At 44.6% G+C, this 19,758-nt stretch overlaps 2 protein-coding genes across 2 annotated transcripts in view; one reads left to right on the forward strand and one right to left on the reverse strand.

The window, feature by feature from the left end:
- Nucleotides 1-16,485: 16,485 nt before the first annotated feature.
- LOC129154138 (uncharacterized) lies at nt 16,486-17,554 on the reverse strand. The gene has a single exon (XM_054734035.2). It carries the CDS (start codon nt 17,354-17,356, stop codon nt 16,487-16,489), a length of 870 nt encoding a protein of 289 aa, XP_054590010.2. The 5' UTR covers nt 17,357-17,554; the 3' UTR covers nt 16,486.
- A 1,043-nt stretch (nt 17,555-18,597) lies between these two features.
- adoa (2-aminoethanethiol (cysteamine) dioxygenase a) overlaps nt 18,598-19,758 on the forward strand; it is a 3,119-nt gene continuing 1,958 nt past the window's right edge. Inside the window, exon 1 of the mRNA XM_015942062.3 lies at nt 18,598-19,156. Coding sequence (XP_015797548.3) covers nt 18,818-19,156 — 339 coding nt within the window. The 5' untranslated portion in view covers nt 18,598-18,817. The remainder of the gene's footprint in view (nt 19,157-19,758) is intronic.

Here is a 19,758-nt window from a genome sequence, read left to right on the forward strand (position 1 = left end):
TCACAATCTGCTCAGTTACTGGGATTTTCACCCACAACCATTTCTAGGGTTTACAAAGAATGGTGTGAAAAGGGAAAAACATCCAGTATGCGGCAGTCCTGTGGGCGAAAATGCCTTGTTGATGCTAGAGGTCAGAGGAGAATGGGCCGACTGATTCAAGCTGATAGAAGAGCACCTTTGACTTTGATAACCACTCGTTACAACCGAGGAATGCAGCAAAGCATTTGTGAAGCCACAACACGCACAACCTTGAGGAGGATAGGCTACAACAGCAGAAGACCCCACCGGGTACCACTCATCTCCACTACTAATAGGAACAAGAGGCTACAATTTGCACCAGCTCACCAAAACTGGACAGTTGAAGACTGGAAAAATGTTGCCTGGTCTGACGAGTCTCGATTTGAGTTGAGACCTTCAAATGGTAGAGTCAGAATTTGGCGTAAACAGGATGAGAACATGGATCCATCATGCCTTGTTACCACTGTGCAGGCAGGTGGTGGTAGTGTAATGGTGTGGGGGATGTTTTCTTGGCACACTTTAGGCCCCTTAGTGCCAATTGGGCATGGTTTAAATGCCACGGGCTACCTGACCATTGTTTCTGACCATGCCCATCCCTTCACGACCACCATGTACCCATCCTCTGATGGCTACTTCCAGCAGGATAACGCACCATGCCATAAAGCTCCTATCATTTCAAATTGTTTATGTTTATTTATTTAGCAGACACTTTTATCCAAAGCAACTTACAATTTATAACCTATAGGGCATGTTGTGATCCGTGGGGGAAACCGGAGTACCCGGAGGAAACCCACGCATGCATGGGGAGAACACGCAACTCCACGCAGAAAGGCCGCAGCCGAGTTTCGAACCTGCGACCTTCGTGCTGCGAGGCAACAGTGCTAACCACTACGCCACCATGCAGTCCATGAAACCCAAATTGGTTTCTTAAACATAACAATGTACTACACCGGCCCCCACAGTCACCAGATCTCAACCCGATAGAGCATCTATGGGATGTGCATCCCACAAATCTCCATCAACTGCAAGATGCTATCCTATCAATATGGGCCATCATTTGTAAAGAATGCTTTCAGCACCTTGTTGAATCAATGCCAAGTAGAATTAAGGCAGTTCTGAAGGTGAAAGGGGGTCAAACACCGTATTAGTGTGGTCTTCCTAATAATCCTTTAGGTGAGTATGGCCTGCATTGATTACAAGTGTGGCAAGGTGGATAAACGAGGGCCCGGGCGGGATTCGATCCCCAGACTCCCGGGTGAGAGTCATACGTTCTAACCAGTCAGCCAAAGGGACATCCCCTTTGCCAAGTAGCCAGGGCGCATGATCAATCGGGACATTGTGACGGGACGCTCACACTGTCACACAAGAAAGCCTATGACTCAATGCCGCACTCATGGATCATTGAATGCTTGGAGCTGTACAACATCAACAGGACACTGAGAGTCTTCATTGCAACCTCAGTGGGGAAAAAACCACCCTTGAAGCCAATTGCACAAGTCTCCATCAAATGTGGCATTTGCCAAGGAGACGCCCTGTCCCCTCTGCTGTTCTGCATAGGTCTGAACCCCCTCAGCCAAATAATCAACAAGACTGGCAATGGATACCAACTCAAGAGTGGAACCACAATCAGCCACCTCCTCTACATGGATGAGCTAAAGCTGTACGCCAAGAGCAAGCAAGCGAGACACCGACTCACTGATCCACACCACCAGGACCTACAGCACTGATTTCGGAACGTTATTTGGAGTTGAGAAGTGTGGTTGGATGGTAGAAGAAGAAGAAGAAAAGATCTTTTCTATAGTGACTCTCAAAATAAAAATCACGAGGCGCCTCACAAAAACACAAAATGTAAAATATAAAAGACTTTAGAAAATGATTCAAAATATATTTAAAATGAACAAAAAATAGACAATTGAGATTAAAAAATATAAAGAAAGAGAGAGACAGAAAAGGAAAGAGGGAAAGCAGTGAATCTTGAGGAAGGTGGAATAGGTAGGGAGGGCAGAACAAGGAGAGGGTGATGAAGGTCACACCGAAGCCAGCTTGAACAGGTGAGTCTTCAGCTGCTTTTTAAAGGAGTCCACTGATCTCAGGCTCAGGGGGAGAGAGGTCCAGAGTCTGGGGGCCACAGCAGCAGATGATCTGTCACCTTTGGTCTTTAGCCTGGTGCAGCACAACCAGTAGGCTTTGATCACTGGACCTCAGGGACCTGCTGGGGGTGTAGGGTAGGATGGTGACAAAGAAAGGAAAGGTAGTGCACACAGAAGAGGTCTCACTCCCAGAGGGAACAATAGCAGATATTGTGGACAGCTAAAAGTACCTGTCACAAGCAAATGTTAACCTCGAAAGGTTCCTGAAGTAACCGAGCTACATACTCAGTGGGACGAGGGCCTTCTGATGTCTCAGGTACTCCCACCAAACGCAGGTTGTTTATTCTGGAATAACCTTCCAGGTCTTCACATTTCTTTGTCAGCGTGGTAACCGTGTCCTTTAGCGAGTTAACTGAGGTTTGAAAGCTAGTTAGCCTCTCGTCCTGATCATTAGCAGCACACTCTAGGTCAGGGGTCTCCAAAACTACGGGTAGCTTGCGACGCATTTGAAATCTGCTTGCCTGGAGGCAGCAGCGAGCCATCCTGACTTGTAATAAACCAGGGGCGTTGTTGTTAAGCCTTCACCATTTTCTTTAATATCTAATCTAAAATTGATTATGTGGAAGTAAAATAAAAATCTCATTATTGCAGAGATCTTTTGGCAAACGTGTTCTACTGGATGGAAATCCGCGGATCGGGTTGCAGCTCGGATCTCCTTTTCTGTCCGCTTTGATCAGCGGCTGCAGCGGCAGGTGGATGAAGACGCACTTCTAAAGAAGATGGGATGATGTTGATTATACAAACCTGGTTTCAGAGAAACATCCTCAGTAAAATAATCTGAGCGACTGTAAAGTCCTTTCTGCAGTAACAGCTCGTTAATGCACATTAAATGCTGTTCATTTATTAACTCAAGATGCACACCTAGGCTGGTGCAAACTATATATGTAACGTTATGTAGTTGGTTACTTTTAATAAATAGTCAATAAAATATAAAAGTAATCAAGAAATTATAACATTTCATAAAAATATGGATTATCAATAATATTGAACCTTTAATATTGAACTGATGATGAAACTAGGTCATTTGGTTATGCCAGGGAACCAACAGTCATCAATCGTTTGACACAGAGGCAAAAATATAGTTTATAAAATTCCATTATTGCTGTATTTCTACGAATAATGATCATACAGGGAAAATGTGGATGAATGATGATTTAATATATTATCGTCGTCGTCGTCGTCGTCGTCTTCCTCCGCTTATCCGGGTCCGGGTCGCGGGGGCAGCATCCCAACTAGGGAGCTCCAGGCCGTCCTCTCCCCGGCCTTGTCCACCAGCTCCTCCGGCAGGACCCCAAGGCGTTCCCGGACCAGATTGGAGATGTAACCTCTCCAACGTGTCCTGGGTCGACCCGGGGGCCTTCTGCCGGCAGGACATGCCCGAAACACCTCCCCGGGGAGGCGTCCAGGAGGCATCCTGGCCAGATGCCCAAACCACCTCAACTGGCTCCTTTCGATCCGGAGGAGCAGCGGTTCTACTCTGAGTCCCTCCCGAATGTCCGAGCTCCTCACCCTATCTCTAAGGCTGAGCCCGGCCACCCTACGGAGGAAACTCATTTCGGCTGCTTGTATCCACGAACTCGTTCTTTCGGTCATTACCCAAAGCTCATGACCATAGGTGAGGATTGGGACGTAGATCGACCGGTAAATCGAGAGCCTGGCTTTCTGGCTCAGCTCCCTCTTCCCCACGACAGATCGGCTCAGCGTCCGCATCACTGCAGACGCCGAACCAATCCGCCTGTCGATCTCCCGATCCCTCCTACCCTCACTCGTGAACAAGACCCCGAGATACTTAAACTCCTCCACTTGAGGTAGGACCTCTCCCCCGACCCGGAGGTGGCAAGCCACCCTTTTCCGGTCGAGAACCATGGTCTCAGATTTGGAGGTGCTGATCCTCATCCCAGCCGCTTCACATTCGGCCGCGAACCTACCCAGCAAGAGCTGAAGGTCAGAGCTGGATGAAGCTAGGAGGACCACATCATCCGCAAAAAGCAGAGACGAGATTCTCCTGCCACCAAACTCGACACACTCCACACCACGGCTGCGCCTAGAAATTCTGTCCATAAAAGTGATGAACAGAACCAGTGACAAAGGGCAGCCCTGGCGGAGTCCAACCCTCACTGGGAACAGGTCCGACTTACTACCGGCTATGCGGACCAAACTCACGCTCCTCTGGTAAAGGGACTGAATGGCCCTTAACAGAAAGCCACCCACCCCATACTCCTGGAGCGTCCCCCACAGGGTGCCCCTGGGGACACGGTCATAAGCCTTCTCCAAATCCACAAAGCACATGTGGATTGGTTGGGCAAACTCCCATGCCCCCTCCATCACCCTTGCAAGGGTATAGAGCTGGTCCACAGTTCCACGGCCAGGACGAAAACCACATTGCTCCTCCTCTATCTGAGATTCAACTATCGATCGGACCCTCCTCTCCAGTACCTTGGAGTAGACCTTTCCAGGGAGGCTGAGGAGTGTGATCCCCCTATAGTTGGAACACACCCTCAGGTCACCCTTCTTAAAGATGGGGACCACCACCCCGGTCTGCCACTCCCTAGGAACTGCCCCCGATGACCACGCAATGTTGTAGAGACGTGTCAACCATGACAGCCCTACAACATCCATAGCCTTGAGATACCCAGGACGAACCTCATCCGCCCCCGGGGCTCCGCCGCTGTGTAGTTGTTTGACTACCTCAGCAACTTCTGCCCCCAAGATCGGACAGTCCATCCCCAGGCCTCCCAGCTCTGGTTCCTCCTCGGAATGCGCATTGGTGGGATTGAGGAGCTCCTCAAAGTATTCCTTCCACCGTCCGACTATAGCCTCAGTTGACGTCAGCAGCTCCCCATCCCCACTGTAAACAGTGTGCGCGAGTTGCTGCCTTCCTCTCCTGAGGCGCCGGACAGTTTGCCGGAACCTCTTTGGAGCCGATCGATAGTTTTTCTCCAAGGCCTCACCAAACTCCTCCCACGCCCGAGATTTTGCCTCGGCAACTGCCACTGCTGCACCCCGCTTGGCTATCCGGTACCTGTCTGCTGCCTCCGGAGACCCACAGACCAGCCACGCCCTGTAGGCCTCCTTCTTCAGCCTGACGGCTCCCCGAACCTCTGGTGTCCACCAGCGGGTACGGGGGTTGCCACCACGACTGGCACCGGCCACCTTACGACCACAGCTAGCAACAGCCGCCTCGACAATCGCAGAGTGGAACAAGGCCCACTCGGACTCAATGTTCCCCACTGCTCTCGGGACGTGGTCAAAGCTCTGCCGGAGGTGGGAGTTGAAGACCGTCTTGACAGGTTCTTCTGCCAGGCGTTCCCAGCAGACCCTCACTATGCGTTTGGGTCTGCCAGGTCTACGCGGCATGTTCCCTTGCCATCTGATCCAACTCACCACCAGGTGGTGATCAGTTGACAGCTCCGCCCCTCTCTTCACTCGGGTGTCCAAAACATACGGCCGCAGGTCAGATGATACGACTACAAAATCTATCATCGACCTGTGACCTAGGCTGCCCTGGTACCAAGTGTACTTAAGATATTATAATTAAGACAATGACTAAACTCTGATAAAACATGATCTTAGAGGTTATTGAGAACCTGATAAAGTGTCTTAGAAAAGAATGTGATGTCTGGGTTTGTAGAATTAGTCTGCTGTAGTTAGGGCTGTTTAATTAGTTATCAAATTAATCCAATGCCAGTGCAGAGTCTACGTCACCAGTGTAGCGGGAGTTCTCGGGACGTCCTGCCGGCATCGATGTCGGCTCGATGTGGATGCGAGATCTACAGCTGGTGAACGGGACTTGGTTTGGTATGGAAAAGCACACGGAATTCTGGGCAGATGAAGCTGGCTGGACAGTTCAGTGTCTGGTGACCTCTGACATTGCGAGGCCTGTCCTACGCTACAATATTAAAAGTCAGATTCCATTGGCGACACCACAGACCACCAGTGCTGAGCAGCATTCCCTCAGAAAGGGAACATTTAAGTTATCTTCTGAAAGGGAACATTTAAGTTATCTTCTGGCTGAAGAGCCTCTTCAGTGTTTTTATTGGATTGCTGTGCTTTGCTATCTTGTTTTTAATCTTCCTGTGAGTTGTCCTAACAAAGGACTCCTTGGCATGGTGAGTACGATATTCTTCTTTGTGATAGGTGATGTGCTGTGTTGTGATTCCCTGGTGTGGCTCCTCTTGTCTTCTAGTGCTCTTGGAGGGGCGGGTAAAAGAACGAAGCAGGACGTCAATCCGGTTTGAAATAAAAAGTTTCACTCCAGACTTGTTCAGACAAGTTTCTGGAATCCCAGAAAAAGTGAAATGATCAAAGAAGTGATCTTTCTCTCTGTTGCATGCAGCAAATAGCTGGCTGATCAGGATGAACAACCTGCTGAATCTTCCATCGCCGCTGCGGACAGGTGGTAACAGGCCACCTTGGTTTTCAGAGAGCTGTGTGATTTCCATAAAGCAGAACATTTCTGCTTCAGCATGTCTGGCTGCCTTTTCCCAATGTCATTGGCAAACACATTTATTATGATTTGATTAGCATCAGGTTTGTTTAGCAAGGATTGTTGGGATACATATATTCAGTTGTGGAGTTGTGTGCTTGATTATTGAGGAGGTTCTTTGATTTGAGTTGTCGTTTTGCCAGCTCTCCACAGTCTGTAGCATCGAAGATCTCTTGGTGGGGGGCTTCGGCTGGTTGTCCTCCCATTCCCCAGGGATATTATCTACTCTTTGGCTTTGCGCCCCCTTGGAGGATTGCTGCTCACAGATTTATTTTGCGTTTGATTTGTCATCGGAACTTGGAAATCTCGACTTCGGAATGGGATAAATCAAACGAAATGCCCCCCAAAGTCGGACCTTGCAGTCGGAAACTTGGTAGAATTTCAGAACCCCTACCTCAACATCCGAAATGGCAGTGCTCTGTATCAACAACAATAGGTTTCAGTTGAAATATGTTTAAGTACAAGACACATTTATAAGAGTTTGTTTAAAATCCATGTTAAATGTAGCACTTGTAACTCTAAGATGAACAACTGAGGTGTTGTTGGCACAGCTTAAAACTGTTATTAAAGCCATATTATCAGTTTCTTGAGCCAGTATGTGCTGAAATGACCTTTTACAAGGTTAACGAAATGTCACACAGACTCCCACGGCCCCATTTCCAGAATACTGGATTTGCAACTTCAGACTGGAGGGCCAGTCTGTTGGGACTTAGAAAAAAGTCGCCATATTGGAATCCCGACTACGGTAACCAGAACATGGTAAATCTGGTGTGATGTCATTCCCAGTTCCGACTTCCGAGACAAATCAAACCCACTAGTATTACAAGGCAGGGAGTCCTCTGGCCTTTTTGGTATAGCTTTGCTGATGCAAACTAATTGTGAGCTACCATCGGCTTGTCCGACAGTTTGAGAAGATGAAAGGGTGATGTCCTTTCCAAATAATACATGTGCTTCCCAGTTAGCTGCTAATAAAAAAATAAGTTTGAAGAACTGTTATCTTCCGGAGAGGTTTTTGGAAGTCTACTGAAGGGAAGCTAGGCAAAATGTGGGCAAACTGTTTCAGGTGGTTCCAGTCACTGTAGATTATTGTTGTAGTAAAAATACTTATGTAGAGCTCTATGTCTATTAACAATGACCCATATAAGAGTCCAGTCGTCAATGAACAGAAAACTTTGACCAAAAGTGATTTCAGTGATTTAAAAATGTAAGCAGGAGCAAAGAAGAGAAGCGGTGTCGGTACAGGATCGGACATTGCTGATTGTTTTTGATGCAGAGAAGCAGCAGCTCTACTCGATTCTCACCCCATAGAGATTATTGTAACCCACAACCCAGTAAATCCAAATGAGTTTATATCAGTGTGACCAGGAACTTCGCCTTAAATTTCAGCCGACTGGGAGCGGGAGAAATAAGTGAATGATCAGTTTATTGAATGATGTGTGTGTGTGTGTGTGTGTGTGTGTGTGTGTGTGTGTGTGTGTGTGTGTGTGTGTGTGTGAGAGAGAGAGAGAGAGAGAGAGAGAGAGAGAGAGAGAGAGAGAGAGAGAGAGAGAGAGAGAGATTGAGAGAGCCTCAGGGTTTCCTGTTAAAATAAAACGAATTAACCACAGGGTTCACACAATGGAGGCAGGTCTCTAAGCAACACACTGTTATTTTCTAGTGCAGGGATGCCGTGTGTGTGTGTGTGTGTGCCCTCATTATTTCTCAAGAGGATATTAGGTCCTTTGTGTGGCCCTTTACTCTTCTCACAGGATGCATCATAAATAATGCAACATGCACTTGGAAGCACACACTCACACATGAATTGGGGAAAAGGCAAAAAAAAAAAAAAGGTACACACACGCAGATGGAGGTCCTCAGATCTGAAGCCACTGCACTGTTCCATTTTCTTCCACGTCATCAGTACGGTGCATTTGTTCAGACCGTGCTTGTGATGCTCGTGACTCAGTCCTGTCTTTTAGAGGGTTTTGGATGTGGGTGACTCAGTCTCATGTTTTGCTGTTGTTCACTACCTTCTAGTCCAGTAGCCGCAACCCAACACCAAAGATGAGGCCAAAAGTTTAGACAATGACACAAATATCAGTTGCCTCAGTTTTCAGAATAACAGTGCTTAAACTCCAGAGTGTTCAAAAAAGAGATCAGATGGATTATAATTGGGCACTATATATTTTAGGTCTATAGATAGATAGATAGATAGATAGATAGATAGATAGATAGATAGATAGATAGATAGATAGATAGATAGATAGATAGATAGATAGATAGATAGATAGATAGATAGATAGATAGATAGATAGATAGATAGATAGATAGATAGATAGATGATAGATAGATAGATAGATAGATAGATAGATAGATAGATAGATAGATAGATAGATAGATAGATAGATAGATAGATAGATAGATAGATAGATAGATAGATAGATAGATAGATAGATAGACGGATGGATAGATGGATTGATAGATAGATGGATAGATCGCCACTGACTTTGCTGAAACATGATTTTTGAGCCTTCTGTCATTTCCGTGTGCATGAGTGAGCTTGCATGGAGCGGTAGCTTCGTTCACCTGGACCAGCAAAATGGACCAGAACCAACAAGACGCCAAAGTAAGTTATGTTTCAAGGCTCGTAGCTGCAGCTTATTTTATACGGTTCTGTTTTGTTATGCTACTTTTTACAACTCCTTGCATTTAATATTACAACAGGAGCACATAGCTAGGTGGATTAGCCTATTGTCACGATAGCTACAACGTTTATAAAACCACCGGATCTGAGTTTTACCCTCGTATCGCTCGTCCTCTATGCTAGCTCTGGACCTAGCGTAGATGTTTTTGTTTAGTATTCCCACCTTCGTTTTTAATGGTTAGCTCTTTGAACATTACGGCAAATCCGGTGCATTGGTGTGTGTTGTTTACCCCACGAACATTGTTTCCATGTCTAAGAACACAGCTGCTAACTATCAAAATGTGTTTCATCACGATGTTTTTCTCGCGCTGTACAAAATGGAACATTTACGGTTCAGCGAGCCTTTTCGCCATGACTGATTTGGACTCTGATGCAGCTCTGACACAGAGGACACTTTAAATGTTTATAATTCTACTTCTGATGGACCAGAACCATAAAGTTATGAGTTTGCTGCACCAGAGAGCAGAGACAAGCCAGAGGGAGAAACCATCGGCCAAAGCAGAGTGATAGAGGAGAAGCAGCGGGGGTGCAGCAGGTGAGTTAACCATGCTAGCTTAAACTTGTGTGCTAGCATCACAATATGGTACAGATTACTATCATGTACCAGACAATTAAAGTAGTATTGGTCAGTTAATATCATATTAATACTAATGAGCGTCTGTCAGCTGTCTCATACTAGTTAATATCCGTTCACCTAACATAGTTTAGCTTAGAGAGAGGGAGAGAGACGCTTGTCATCCGATTCTGGAGCTCATACAGGCTTCTGTGAGCTGGATCCAACCCAGACACCAGCGAGCCAGTCCAGCTGGTATTTTTAAAAGCCGCGCATCCTCTACTGGTTCGGTGATCTGAGCTCCAGAAATCCGCATTTAATTTTTTAAACCCCACCGCGGGTCTCCAGAGCCGAGCGTGGACTTCCCTGACCTGGTACCAACCAGTTTGGGCTACAGAAGTCCCGTCTTTTCAGCTGCACAAAAACGCCCTCAGGCACGGAGATAGAGACGTTTTTTGTCTTATCTGGAAACCCGTGGACTCGATATCCAGACAGGCTGGAGTTGGTGCAGCCTTCACACACTCTAGTTTATCAACATGAACACAACCTAATACCAGTAAACACACACTGACTGGATCACATGACCTCTACCCTAAAACTAGCCACTCTCCACACTGAGCTGAGGCAGCCGAGCTTCTAACTCTCTTTGGTTATGTCAGAGGTTCACATTTAGAAGAAAGAGAAAGAAACTTTTTACTAGAAAACTCTGCTGTTATGGATTTTAAAACCAAATATCCACAATAAGTATTTCAAATACTATTTTTGGACAGCATTTTATATGAATTAGAAAAAAAATTACCTGCAATTTGCTCATTAATAAAAGTAAAACTCATGATAATTAAGCAATGGACTATGGGAAAATCTGACCTCAGCGGTAGGTGAAAACCATTTTGGTGGGGAAACACATTTTGGCACAACACCTGTCTTGACTGGCGCGTCAGCTAGATAAAAATTCAATTCAATTCAATTCAATTCAAGTTTATTTATATAGCGCCAAATCACGACAATAGTCGTCTCAAGGGACTTCACATAATAAACATTCCAATTCAGGTCAGTTCATTAAGCCAGTCAGAAATAATGTTTCCTATATAAGGAACCCAGCAAATTGCATCAAGTCACTGACACTACTATACAGCAGTCCTCATACTAAGCAAGCATAAAGCGAAAGTGGAGAGGAAAACTCCCTTTTAACAGGAAGAAACCTCCAGAGAATCCTGGCTCAGTATAAGCAGCCATCCTCCACGACTCACTGGGGATCGAGAAGACAGAGCAGGCACTCACACACACGCGTGTGTGCGCACACACACACACACACGCACGCACGCACGCACACACACACACAAAGACAAGTAATGTGTCTATAGTTATATTGTGATGTCTTAGTAAATATTCTATTTGGTGAAAGATAAATTTTATTGTATTTATCCTAGTGGATCTATAATTAAACAGATAAACTAGTTTTAGCACATCAAACGTCAAGGAAAGCAAAAAGTTATTATCAGGAGAGGGAGAATGTTTTAGTGGTTAGCAGCAGTGTGCTAGACGATGGCCCCCTCCATGAGGCCACCACAGCTCAGCAGAACGTCGTTGTAGCTTCTTCTGGGGAGAAAAACACTTACAGAGAAAATAAAGTTAACAGCTGGAATTGCAGAAAATAGTACAGTTAAAGAGCAGATTGTAGAAGAAAGTAGTAGAGTGTGAAAAGTGGTCAGTGTATCCTCCAGCAGTCTAAGCCTATAGCAGCATAACTACGGAGATAACTCTGCATAATCTATCCTATTTAGATGGAGGCATGTTGGAGTCAGGGCAAGGGAGAGCCGTCTTTACCGACTGTACACTCCACCTCCCTCTACTCCCCCACTTGTCCAGATCTAGGCTAACATCAGATTTTAACCATAGGCCCTATCAAATAAAAATGTTTTAAGCCTATTCTTAAAAGTAGACAAAGTGTCTGCCTCACGGACTAAAGCTGGGAGCTGGTTCCACAAGAGAGGAGCCTGATAACTAAAATATCTGCCTCCCATCCTAATTTTAGATATTCTGGGAACCACCAGTAGACCTGCAGTCTGAGAGCGAAGTGCTCGATTAGGAACATATGGAACAATCAGATCACTGATGTATGATGGAGCTTGATTATTAAGAGCTTTATATGTGAGAAGAAGGATCTTAAAATCTATTCTGAATTTAACAGGTAGCCAATGTAGGGAAGCCAAGACAGGAGAGATATGAACTCTCTTTTTAATTCTCATCAGAACTCTAGCTGCAGCATTTTGGACAAGCTGAAGACTTTTAACTGCATTCTGTGGACTTCTTGAGAGTAATGAATTACAGTAATCCAGTCTTGATGTAATAAATGCATGAACTAGTTTTTCAGCATCACTCCTGGAAAGGATGCTTCTAATCTTAGCAATATTCCGAAGGTGGAAAAAGGAAATCCTACAAACTTGTGAAACCTGGGATTTGAATGACATGTCCTGGTCAAAGATAACACCAAGGTTCCTTACTTTGTTCTCGGAGATTAATGTAATGCCATTAAGGTCAGGCGATTGGCTAAGCAATTTCCTTTTCTGGATTTCTGGTCCAAAGATGAGAACTTCCGTCTTGTCTTGATTTAAAAGCAAAAAGTTTAGAGTCATCCAATTTTTTATGTCCTCAGACAAGCCTTTAATCTACCCAACCGATTAGGTTCATCAGGGTTAATGGATAAATATAACCGAGTATCGTCAGCATAACAGTGGAAGTTTATCCCATGCTGTCTAATGATTTTACCAATTTGGAGCATATATATAGTAAAAAGAATTGGTCCAAGCACTGAACTCTGTGGTACTCCACAAGTAACCCTGGAGTATGAAGACGATTTGTCATGTACGTTTACAAAATGAAATCTGTCAGACAGGTAGGATTTAAACCAGCCTAACGCTGCTCCTTTGATCCCTACAACATGTTCAAACCTTTCTCAAAGAACATTGTGATCAACTGTGTCAAAAGCAGCACTGAGATCTAACAAGACTAGAACAGACACAAGATTCTTATCTGAGGCCATGAGAATATTATTTGTAACTCTCACTAATGCAGTTTCAGTGCTGTGATTACTCTCTAAAACCAGACTGAAATTCCTCAAACAGAGCATTAGTGTTTAAATGCTCACATACTTGGATGGTCACTATTTTCTCCAGGACTTTGGATAAAAATGGAAGGTTAGATATTGGTCTATAATTCATTGGGTCATCTGGATCCAGAGAAGGCTTCTTAAGTGAAAGTTTGATTACAGCAAACTTAAAATCTTGTGGTACATATCCATTTACTAAGGATAGATTGATTACAGGTGCTGGCCAGTAAATTAGAATATCATCAAAAGGTTGAAAATATTTCAGTAATTCCATTCAAAACGTCAAACTTGTACATTATATTCATGCAATGCACACAGACCAATGTATTTCCGATGTTTATTACGTTTAATTTTGATATTTATAGGTGACAACCAATGAAAACATCAAATCTGGTATCTCAGAAAATTAGAATATTCTAAAGGCCAATGAAAAAATGTTTGTTTCTCTAATGTTGGCCAACTGAAAAGAATGAACATGAAAAGAATGTGCATGTATAGCACTCAATACTTAGTCGGGGCTCCTTTTGCCTCAATAACTGCAGTAATGCGGCGTGGCATGGACTCGATCAGTCTGTGGCACTGCTCAGGTGTTATGAGAGCCCAGGTTGCTCTGATAGTCGTCTTCAGCTCCTCTGCATTGTTGGGTCTAGCGTATTGCATCCTCCGCTTCACAATACCCCATAGATTTTCTATGGGGTTAAGGTCAGGCGAGTTTGCTGGCCAATCAAGGACAGGGATACCATGGTCCTTGAACCAGGTGCTGGTGGTTTTGGCACTGTGTGCAGGTGCCAAGTCCTGTTGAAAGGTGAAGTCTGCATCCCCATAAAGTTGGTCAGCAGCAGGAAGCATGAAGTGCTCTAAAACTTCCTGGTAGACGGCTGCATTGACCCTGGACCTCAGGAAACAGAGTGGGCCAACACCGGCAGATGACATGGCACCCCACACCATCACTGACGGTGGAAACTTTACACTGGACCTCATGCAACGTGGATTCTGTGCTTCTCCGCTCTTCCTCCAGACTCTGGGTCCTTGATTTCCAAAGGAAATGCAGAACTTGCTTTCATCAGAAAACATAACTTTGGACCACTCAGCATCAGTCCAGTCCTTTTTGTCCTTGGCCCAGGCGAGACGCTTCTTGCGCTGTTTCATGTTCAAGAGTGGCTTGACACACGGAATGCGACACCTGAATCCCATGTCTTTCATGAGTCTCCTCGTGGTGGTTCTTGAAGCGCTGACTCCAGCTGCAGTCCACTCTTTGTGGATCTCCCCCACATTTTTGAATGGGTTTGTCGTCACAATTCTCTGCAGGGTGCGGTTATCCCTAGAGCTTGTACACTTTTTTCTACCACATTTTTTCCGTCCCTTCGCCTGTCTGTTAATGTGCTTGGACACAGAGCTCTGCGAACAGCCAGCTTCTTTAGCAATCACCTTTTGTGTCTTGCCCTCCTTGTGCAAGGTGTCAATGATTGTCTTTTGGACAGCTGTTAAGTCAGAAGTCTTCCCCATGATTGTGGTGCCTTCAAAACAAGACTGAGGGACCTTTTAAAGGCCTTTGCAGGTGTTTTGAGTAAATCAGCTGATTAGAGTGGCAGCAGGTGTCTTCTATATTCAGCCTTTTCAGAATATTCTAATTTTTTGAGATACCAAATTTGGAGTTTTCATTAGTTGTCACTTATGAATATCAAATTTAAATGTAATGAACATTGGAAATACATTGGTCTGTGTGCATTGCATGAATATAATGTACAAGTTTCACGTTTTGAATGGAATTACTGAAATATTTTCAACCTTTTGATGATATTCTAATTTACTGGCCAGCACCTGTATATCTAGAATGGGAGCAGTAACCAAAGGAAATGCATCTTTAAAAAAATTGGTAGGGATTGGATCCAAAATGCAAGTTGAAGGTTTAGATGAAGCTAATATTTTTGATAACTCTGAAAGCTCAACTGGATCAAAACGGTTCAAGCACAGATGAGGTTCTACAGTCACCTCTGATGCTGCCTCACTTACTGAGGAAGAAGAAATCACATTAGGGAGGATTCTAAAGATTTTGTTTCCAATAGAATTAATTTTACTTGTAAAAAAATCCCATGAAGTCATTGCTGCTGAGGGCTAAGGGAATAGATGGCTCAGAGCTATGATTCTGTGTAAGTTTAGCAACTGCACTGAAAAGAAATTTAGGATTATGCTTATTCTCCTCAATTAGTGCTGAAAAATAAGCAGTTCTAGTTTGTCGAAGCTCATTTTTATAAAGCACAAGACTATTTTTCCAGGACAGGTAGGCCTCCTCATGGTACGTAGAGCGCCATGTTCTCTCCAATTTCCTAGAGTTTTGTTTTAAGGCTCGTAAATGAGAATTAAACCAGGGAGCCAACTTCCTGTCCCTAATTACTTTCTTTTTTAAAGGGGCAACATCATCTAATGCCACACGTAAAGAGGAATTAACATGATGAACTAAGGCATCAATTTGTGAGGGGCTAGAACTGAGAATATTGCCCTCTGCTACGTTCCTCTGAGATGCTGAGGACAGTAAAGATGGAACAGTTGATTTAAAAGATGCAACTGCGTTGTCAGATAGAGACCGACTATAGTGAAATTTACTTTCATGTCTCGAGATCTCAGTTATAAAAAACTCAAAGGTTATCAGAAAGTGGTCCGAGAGGACTGGATTATGTGGAAAGATTGTTATTTCCTCACCCTCTATGCCATAAGTCAGCACAAGGTCCAATGTATGGTGGCAGGAGTGGGTGGAGCTATGTATTCTTTGGGTAAAACCAATTGAGTCTAAGATATTACTAAAGGCTACATTGAGGCAATCATTTTCAATGTCCACATGAATGTTGAAATCCCCCACTACAATGACCTTATCAGTATTTAGCACCAAATCAGATAAAAAATCAGAGATCTGATCCAAAAACTCAGAGTAAGGGCCTGGTGGACGATATAAAACTACAAACAAGAGTGGTTTTACAGTTTTGCAATCTGGATTAGGAAAACTAAGAATAAGATGTTCAAACGAACTGTAGCTATTAACTGGTAAGGAACTGATTAATAAGTCCGAATGAAAAATGGTTGCTACTCCTCCTCCTCGCCCTGTACTTCGAGCAATATGATGATTTAAATAATTTGAAGGAGTCGACTCATTTAAGCTAACATAGTCCTCTTGCTGCAGCCAGGATTCTGTGAGAGAGAGCAAAGAGATCTGATGATCACAAATCAAGTCATTAACTAACAAAGTCTTAGAAAAAATGGATCTAATGTTCAACAACCCACATTTAATTTTTCTAGTTTTCTGCTCAGTTGAATTTGTTCTAATATTTATGAGATTTCCATGATTTGCTTTATTAAGCCTGATATTTAATCTGTGTGATTTTGGCCGTGGGAAGGACACTGTCTCTATGGGGTAGTGGGTGGGTAACAGTACAGAAGCTGCAGAGGGGTGGGTTAAACTACGACTCTGCTTCCTGGTCTGGACCCTGGGTTGTCATGAAGGACTAATAAAACTGGCCATGTTCCTAGAAAGAAGAGCTGCTCCATCCAAAGAGGGATGGGTGCCGTCTCTCCGCATCAGACCAGGTTTTCCCCAAAAAGTTTTCCAATTATCAATGTAGCCCACGTTGTTTTCAGGACTCCACCTAAACAACCAGCGGTTGAAGGACAGCATGCGGCTAAACATGTCGTCACTGGTCCAATCAGGCAGGGGGCCAGAGAAAATTACGGAGTCCGACATTGTTTTGTCAAACTTACACACCGAAGCAACATTAATTTTAGTGACCTCCGATTGGCGTAACCGGGTGTCGTTACCGCCAGCGTGAATAAAAATCTTACTGTATTTACGCTTATCCTTAGCCAGCAGTTTCAGATAAGATTTAATGTCGCCCGCTCTGGCCCCAGGTAAACATTTAACTATGGTTGCTGGAGTCTCTAATGCCACGTTTCTGACTATGGAGCTGCCAATGATCAGAGTCGGCTTGTCAGTGGGTGTGTCACTGAGCGGGGAAAATCTATTAGAAACGTGGACGGGTTGGTGGTGGCCCACGGGCTGGGTTCTATGCTTCCTGCGTACCGTCACCCAGCCGGCCTGAGGTCCCGGCTGCTCGGGTCCTGCTGGAGGATCACTACGGGGTGGTTCTGAGCTAGTTAGCCCCACGCTAGCTAAGTAGCTACGGCTGTTTACGGGTTTTTCAACAGCGCGGAGCTGGGACTCCAATTCTGACACCCTCGCCTCCAAAGCTACAAAAATGATACATTTATTACACGTACCATTATCGCTATAGGAGGCAGAGGAGTAAATTAACATCTGACACAGAGAGCAAGAGATAGGAGACGGAGAAGCAGAGACAGAAGTAGCCATAGCCGTGCTGAGGCTAAGCTAACTGGACGAGCAAACTGTTCAATAACAAATAAACTGCGTGCAAACTCAAATGGTTCCCTAAAAGCTAGGTGGAACAACAGAAAATGTGTCTTTTAGCATGCTTTTGTGCTACAATAACTCAGAGATATCCAAGTACAGAGAAATTAAATCAGCTTTAGCGAGCCCCAAACACCAAACAGCTACACGGAGTGCAACATTGAAAACAGGAAACGCCTTACCGCCAGGTGCAGCCAATCAGCCAGGTAACAAGGTTCTTGTTACCTGGCATGGCAGCCCTTCACACAACAGGAGTGTACCATGTTCTGTAAGTTTATAAGCTCACAACACACAAAGCGACTGCTGCTTCCATCAATTATACACCTAGCTATCGCATCATGCAACCCACTACAGCACCCAATACGTCATCTGACAAAGACCGATAGACTATGGTAGTGTTTCCCAACCCTGGTCCTCAGGGCACACTGCCCTGCATGCTTTCCATGTTGCCCATTTAAACACCAGTGTTTTCCTGCTTCCGCCAACTCGACTTAAATTAGTGAGGGATTAACAGCAATAATCTGCAGCACCTGGTATCCTCCTGAGGAGGCAATGTAACTCATGTATCAGAGACATGGAAACAGGCAGGTCAGTGTGCCCTGAGGACCAGGGTTGGGAAACACTGGACTATGGAATAGTGAAGAGACCCATCCAATATGGCGGAGATGCTGTTATGCTCTCCAACTCCAACCGGGTGTCTACGTTATGTATATGGCTTCAGTGCTCCTTTTCTATGTCCCTGATTCTGGGACGTAATGAACTACCTTGTAAAGGAATTAGAGTAAAAGAGTTTTAGAGCAAAAATAAACAAATAAGAGCTTTTTATTTGTAGCCTTACACTTGTGAACATGGGATTTAGCTAATAATATAAGATTGATAAAGTTCAATGGCCTGTGTGTTCTTCCCCTCCGTTAGGCTCTTAAGAATCCTGGGAAATGTAGTAGTATTGACATTTTGTTCAACATTTTTCGTGTTGGATACATTTGCATTTTAATTATTCATATTATGTAAAATGTTGTTGCCAAAACGTACGACTGGACAGTTGTTATAGTTATACAGTGTTTAAACTAACGCTACAAACGATGTTTTTTATCGTTGCTAAGAACATCATATCCCAGACTGCCTTTCGTGACGCGCGCATGCTCGTTGTAGTTCGACAAGGAGTGGGCGAGACGGTGAAAAAGTGAATGGACGCTAGTACGTGTCGGTGAAATTTTACAATCTAATCATGAATATTTGAGTGTTTCGTTAAAACTGTGTCGCTGGGACTCAGACGGGTCGGTTCCTAAGGACTTCTGGCAACTACAAGGTTTCTTAAAGTCGGTTTTACAAGTGTTTAAAGCCGTCTGACCAGTCGGGGCAGACACACACATACAGTGTTAGTTTTTGTGTGTTTGCGTGAAAATGCCGCGGAACAGTAAAACCTCGCTCATTCAGAAAATAGCCAAACAGGCCAGTTTTACATTTAAAGGCTTCAAGTCTCCAGGCAGCGGGGAGGATGACCGAGTGTTTGTGGACAAACTGAATGAACTGATTTCTTTAGTGACCTCCGTCAGAGCCGCAGACCTGAAACTCTCTCCTCGAAAAAACAAGGCGAGCTCCGGATCTGCGGGTCTCCCGAGCCCCCCGGTCACCTACATGCACATCTGTGAGACGGAGGTGTTCAGCATGGGAGTGTTTCTGCTGAGGAGCGGCGCCTCCATCCCACTACACGACCACCCGGGAATGAACGGGATGCTGAAGGTCTGCATGCGTAAAGCCGTGCACTAGACATGGGAGTGCAGGCAGCTTATTTGGTTTAACATGTAAAAATGTTCCTCACTTGTGAGAATCATAGACCGAAAGGTGCAAGAAGAATGTTTGTACACAAGAAGGCTTAAAGATCATCACAAACTCCGGGTTTTAGTTTTAATCCTGCTCCAAAACACCTGATTTCAGTCAGCAGGTGATCAACAGGCTTCTGCTGAGCCTGATGAGCTGCTACACAGGTGGTTCAACCACTGAATAAAGTGTGTTGGAGCAGAGGAACCACTAAAACGTGCTGGATACCGGCCCTCCAGGACCGCAAATGTATAGCCCTGCTCTTGTATTAAAGGGGTCAGATGGGTAGAAACAGAAAATCCATGTTTCTGAGGTTTTTACCATTTTATATTGTCGTCTTCATAAGAAATGCCCTCAAACCCTAACCCTGCCTCAGCTTTTATTTGGACCATGTAAAGATTTTTCCTGCATCCAGGACAAAGTAGCTCATCAGGCATTTCTCCACCCCCGCTGAGTCTGGTCTGGTCTCGGTTCCAAAACCGGGATATTCAGAAGATGTTCTAACAAATTACTTCTGCACTGGG

This window comes from Nothobranchius furzeri, chromosome 16 (assembly GCF_043380555.1).
Source record: "Nothobranchius furzeri strain GRZ-AD chromosome 16, NfurGRZ-RIMD1, whole genome shotgun sequence".
In the NCBI taxonomy this organism is placed as follows: domain Eukaryota; kingdom Metazoa; phylum Chordata; class Actinopteri; order Cyprinodontiformes; family Nothobranchiidae; genus Nothobranchius; species Nothobranchius furzeri.